The sequence below is a fragment of the Apium graveolens genome, chromosome 3 (assembly GCF_009905375.1).
Source record: "Apium graveolens cultivar Ventura chromosome 3, ASM990537v1, whole genome shotgun sequence".
NCBI classification, from domain to species: domain Eukaryota; kingdom Viridiplantae; phylum Streptophyta; class Magnoliopsida; order Apiales; family Apiaceae; genus Apium; species Apium graveolens.
In genome coordinates this window covers 79,054,560-79,060,559 of record NC_133649.1, presented here as the reverse complement: position 1 = coordinate 79,060,559, position 6,000 = coordinate 79,054,560, and the positions used below count along the sequence as shown (strand labels likewise).

The 6,000-nt window shown below is 38.2% G+C and overlaps 1 protein-coding gene across 1 annotated transcript; it reads left to right on the top strand.

The window, feature by feature from the left end:
- The first annotated feature begins 1,865 nt into the window (after positions 1 to 1,865).
- LOC141714373 (uncharacterized) lies at positions 1,866 to 2,707 on the top strand. Its single transcript, XM_074517893.1, has 3 exons — positions 1,866 to 2,078; positions 2,163 to 2,521; positions 2,641 to 2,707. The coding sequence occupies exons 1-3, from the start codon at positions 1,866 to 1,868 to the stop codon at positions 2,705 to 2,707; spliced, it is 639 nt and encodes a 212-aa protein (XP_074373994.1).
- Positions 2,708 to 6,000: the final 3,293 nt, after the last annotated feature.

Below are 6,000 nucleotides of genomic sequence, written 5' to 3'. Positions count from 1 at the left end.
GTGGTAATTGATAGGTTAAGTAAGGTGGGTCATTTCATTGCCTTATCACATCCTTTCAGTGCCACCACGGTTGCACAACTCTTTCTAGATGTAGTTAATAGACTGCATGGTATGCCTCTGTCGATTGTATCTGACAGGGATAAGATATTTACAAGCACATTTTGGAAAGAATTGTTTAAATTGATGGGTACCAAGCTTAATCTAAGCACTTCTTACGACCCCCAATCTGATGGACAGACTGAGAGGCTCAACCGATGTCTCGAGCAATACCTCAGAGCTATAGTCAGTCAACGCCCCAAACAATGGGCAAAATGGCTTCCACTTGCCGAATGGTGGTATAATTCTTCTTATAATAGTGCTATTAAAATGAGTCCCTACGAAGCGTTATACGGAGTCCAGCCTAGGCAGATATGTTTCTCTGCATGCCATCGTTCTTCAGTTGCTACAGTGGAGGAGTTCCAAGTTAAACGAGAGGCCATGGATCACATTCTCAAAGATGCCATCAAGCAAGCTCAAAACAAGTACAAACAATATGCTGACAAGAAACGCAGAGAAGCCACTCTAACCGTTGGGGACTGGGTATTCCTTAAGTTACGACCTTATAAGCAAATCTCAGTGGCAGTGCGGAAGTATTTGAAACTTTCACATCGTTTCTTTGGTCCTTATCAAGTGGTGGAAAAGATAGGCCAGGTAGCTTATCGACTTGCATTACCTGCAGGCAGTCAGATCCACCCGGTCTTCCACATTAGCTTGTTGAAGAAAAAGGTTGGGACCAAATATTCTCCTATTACAGTACTACCTCGCCTGGGAAACGAGGGTCAGTTCGTTGTTTATCCAGTTAAAGTGCTAATAATCAGGAGTGTCAAGCGTAATAATGTGGCAGTGGTCCAATGGCTAATTCAGTGGTCATATACCATTCTGGAAGATGCTAGCTGGGAGGATGAAAGTTAGATTATGGAGCAATATCCGGAATTCGATCCTTGAGGACAAGGATCATTTTGAGAGGGTGCTAGTTGTAACCAACACATAATGGCGCTACCTATTTGATTAAATGATTTGTAATAAATTAAACGATGTCGTAGAAAAGTACTTAGTTTTATTATTATAACGATATGTAGTTGATAACGGTACAATACGTGTTAAGGGCGAGAATATTTCTTGAATTCCATGATCAACAACATTATAGGAAGTCACGAATGAGCCTTTGACAAGTGTCTAGCACAGAGAACAAATACTGTGATGGAGTGAGAAAAGGGTAAAAGCTGGAAAAATATGTTTCTCTGTGTTGCTTTATTTTCTCTGTAGTTCTACTGTTTAAGGGGAGTATCTTTTGAATTTTAATGAAGTTTTATGTTAAGTTTCATTCACTTAATTAGCTTTCATTAATCGTAGTCATAGAGGTTGATTACAATTCATCAATGGCGTTTGCAACATCATTAGTGCTTTTATCGTGAAGGTCATCATCGATTGAATCTTCATCATCTCTAGTTTAATTTTCGCCCAATTTTCATCTTTTAGGTTTGTTTTTTTATCGATCTTTATGATTTCGATCTTTTTTTTGTCATCATCTACATATCTCGTATCATTATCATCATTTCGTTTTATATTTTGTTATAAACCGAAATCGTATAAAACTTTCGATATTTTCATCTGCAAATAATATCTAATCGAAAACACTATACACATTGATACTTACGATTACAGTTCATATTCTCGTTTATTTGTTTACGATAAGCTTCATTATCTTCATCGTTTCAAGATTACATCGACAATTCTCTGTTTTAGTTCTTAATTTCTTTTTAGGACTTTTGTCAAACACTTAAAGTGCAGTCATCTGGTTCATGCATATCTATTACTAATTCGGTATGTCTACATCCAATTCTCGTGGTAATGATAATGAAACACATAATGAAACACAAACTGACAATTTTTCACGACAACGAGATAATCATCTTTATCTACAAAATTATGATAGTCTTGGTATGAAGTTAGTCAGTGAACCTTTCGATGGAACTGGTTTTAGTATTTGGAAGCGTTCTGTCACCATTGTGTTGTCAGCCATAAACAAATTAGGTTTTGTAGATGGTTCACTTCCTAACCCAGATATAAGCTCTACATCTTTCAAGAGCTGGTCAAGGTGTAATGATATGGTTATCTCCTAGTTACTTGGCGCTCTTTCCAAAACTATTGGTCGTAGTGTTATATACGCCACAACTGCTCATCAAATTTGGTTGGAGCTAGAGGAAAGATATGGTGTGTCTAATGGTACACAAATGTTTGGTTTGCATAAGGAACTGAATGAGTTGTCTCAAGAAAACAGTAACATTGCTGAGTATTTCACAAGGTTCAAAATGCTTTGGGATGATATTGACTCATTGTGCTTGGTTCCTATGTGTACCTCTGGTTGCACATGTGGTGCATCTCGGAAGTTAATTCAGTTTCAGCAAGATCAGAAGGTGATACAGTTGCTTATGGGACTTAATGATTCTTATGCTGCAATGAGAGGATCTATTCTAATGAGGTCACCGCTTCCAACAATCAGTCAGGTTTACGATATTCTTCTTCAAGAAGAATCTCAGAGAGAAATTCATCAGGAAGTCATTTTATGTCTGACTCTGCTTCTTTGGTCGCAAATTCAAGGTTCCAGTCTTCCACTCAATCATCTGGAACTTTTGTTAAGAAAATTGGTTCTGAATCTCTACTGTAACTACTACAAGATTCAGGACATACAATTGATAAATGTTACAAAATTCATGGATTTCCTGCTGATTTCAAGTTTACTAAAAACAAGAGGTTTTCCAATTCAGTTTCTTTTGACTCTGCATCTCAGAATGCATCACAGATTGATTCTGCAGGATCTAGCAACATTGGGAACTACACTACATCTTCTGTTGGAAATTCACACAATCAGGGCACAAATTCACTAGCTTCTGTTGGATATCTCACTAACAAGTATAGCAACAAAGAGGCAAGTGTATAAAGAATTTAACAAGTTGAGGCCAAGACCACAGTTAACAAAACAAAACATGCAGGTAAACAAAATCAGTAACTGAAATAACGAAGAGAGAAAGTAAGATGTACCCGAAACCATAGCTTTCAACCGTGACTGAAACAAAGGTTTACAGATACAAAATGCCAAGAAAATGATCACAGCTGAGTCACCAGGCCTTGCTCGAAGTCCTGGCTGCTCTTGAAGAGATTATTGCCCCCTACCTGCTGCGTTTGGGATGTGCGCAATATCTCCACCAGGATAAAACAGCTCGGAGTTTATGTTAACAGCAGCAACAAAAGCTCCACTTCGACCAGCACCTCAGTCACCGGAAAAATATCAGCACTTCAGGACTTATGGGAGAGAAATGCAGAGAGGTTGAAGAGAAGAGATGAGAATGTAGTGTGTGTTATCATTCATTCAGTTTAGCCTCTATTTATAGGAGAGGAAAAATGAAACTGTCCACACACTTAATGTCTGAATTAAACTGCTCCATTAATAAAAAAATAAAAACTGATCAGATTTTGAATTCATTAATGAAAAAATCAAAACTGAACAGCTTTTGAATTTAAATTATTTGTAACAGCTTTTCACATTAAACACCCACATTATAATCAGAACTTGACTCATCAGTACTGATATCAGAACTTAACAGAACTTGTTAAGTTCTGATTTTATTCATCAGTTCTTAAGTTCTGATTCTGATATCAGAACTTGTTAAGTTCTGATTTTATTCATCAGTTCTTAAGTTCTGATTCTTATTTCAGAACTTGTTACAGATCAGATTATTTGCAGGACTTAGCCTATTTCAGTACCCAGCCCAATAATCCAATCACCGATAAATAAATTCGAATTAAAATAATTCTCAAATAAATAAAATCCTCGCCCAGGTCGCCTCGCGTACGCGAGACGCCGAGACATTCGCCCAAATCGCCCTTCGACCCGACCCGGTCCGGTCCGGTGCGTGGCGGGGCGGGGCGCGCGTGTGTGTGTGTGCGCGTGAAGCACACAACAACACAATGGACCATCACACACCTTAGTAGTTGTATACTACTCATGTGGGTAATACCATATAAAGCACACACCCTCCTTTATTTATTTCAATGTGGGACAAACATTCTCAAATTTTTCCAAGCTTTTCCAAGCTACTTTCAACTCTCATTTCATATGGATTTCATTAAGAAAATTCTTAAAACCATACATGAAAATTTAAGTTCAAATATCATTGAACAATTTCCAATCATTAGATTTTAGGATTAACATCAAGAACATAATTAAATTAAGCTCTAAAATCCTAATTTTCTAACAATCCCCCACAAATCCATACAGAAATGTGATCAATTTCCCATCATGACTTGTTTTTCAGAGTCGGTACCCTTCCAGGTTTGAACCCTCCTAATTCCTCTACTTCAATGGCTATCGGACTCAGATGGAATGTTTCACCTTGAATCTTAATCCGTTTAGTATAACCATATTCCATAGACGACGACAAGTCAAAGGTTATGGTGCCAATCTACGGCTTTGAGACATTAATGGTCATGTCTCGATCCTGTTCGTCGAATGCTTCAAGGATTAACCCAATCCTCTAATTGCGACCACACAATTACATTCGCTTAGCTGGGCATCTCCAGAGATATACTGCCTCTATCTCGTCAAATGACTTGATCCCATTCAGAGTTTTACCACTCTTGCTTTTCTGGCAGTGTCAGTACCTTCTAGGTTTACAGGGGATAGACTCAGATACTATAGTATCATCTATGTAGCAAAGGTACTACCAACTCATCCTTACAGCTTGTTATTACCCATTGAATACACTTCGAGGGATCTCCTCTCATGTGTATTGGGTTCCCACTGTTGATGAATTATGATGGGTTGACAGTCCCATCCCCAACCTTGACTTAAGGACCACTGCAGGTTCCAGTCCTTTAGTAAGAGGATCAGCTATATTATTCTGAGTTCCTATGAACTCTATAGCTATGATCCTATCAGTCACTAAACCCCTTATAGACTTGAGTCTAACTTGGATGTGTCTCTTAGTTTTAGCATTATGCTTTTTACTGCTAATCTTGTCGATAGTTGTTCGACTATCACAGTGAATAGCAATAGCAGGAAGCGGTCTGCTTACTACAGGTATTGCAGACAAAAGTCCGTGTAACCATTCAGCCTCCGTCCCTGTGGCATCAAGTGCACACAACTCAGCCTCAAAAGTAGACCGAGTAACAATAGTCTGTCTGCTTGACTTCCAGGATATTGCTCCACCAGCCAAGGTGAACACGTATCCAGTCACTCCATTGGAACCAGACTTCTTAGCTATCCAACTTGCATCACTGTACCCTTCAAGCACACCAGGAAATCTCCTGTAGTGTAAACTAAGGTACATTGTGCCTTTTAGATATCTAAGTACTCTATCAAGAGCATCCCAATGAGTTCTGTTTGGACAACTTGTATATCTAGCCAATTTAGACACAGAATATGAAATATCTGGTCTAGTACAGTTAGCAAGATACTGCAAGCTCCCAATAATCTGAGAATACCTTAACTGAGAAACAGGCACTCCTGAAGTATTCTTGACAAGGGCAACTTTCGAATCATAAGGTGTACTAGCGATTCTACACTGTGAATAACCATATTTCTCAAGTATAGATTTCTCTATATAATGAGATTGAGTCAAGGTTATTCCTTCAGTGGACTGAATCAATTTGATTCCAAGAATCACACTTGCCTCACCCATATCCTTCATTTCAAAATGCCTTTTCAAGAATTCTTTAGTCTCGTTAATAATCTCAATATTGGTTCCAAACAGTAAAATGTCATCCACATATAGGCACAAAATAACACACTCATTACCTTTAACTTTAGTGTAGACACACTTATCACTTTCATTAATCTTATAACTGAAAGGCAATATAGTTTCATCAAACTTTTTATGCCAATCTCTGGGAGCTTGTTTCAAGCCATAGATGGACTTGATCAACTTACATACTTTCCTTTCATTGCCTGTTGCAACAAAT

Coding starts and splice junctions, on each gene's coding strand:
- LOC141714373 (XM_074517893.1), top strand. CDS start 1,866: ATGTCTACATCCAATTCTCGTGGTAATGATAATGAAACACATAATGAA. Junction 2,079..2,162: donor CCATAAACAAATTAGGTTTT/GTAGATGGTTCA, acceptor GTTATCTCCTAG/TTACTTGGCGCTCTTTCCAA. Junction 2,522..2,640: donor AGAGGATCTATTCTAATGAG/GTCACCGCTTCC, acceptor CGCAAATTCAAG/GTTCCAGTCTTCCACTCAAT.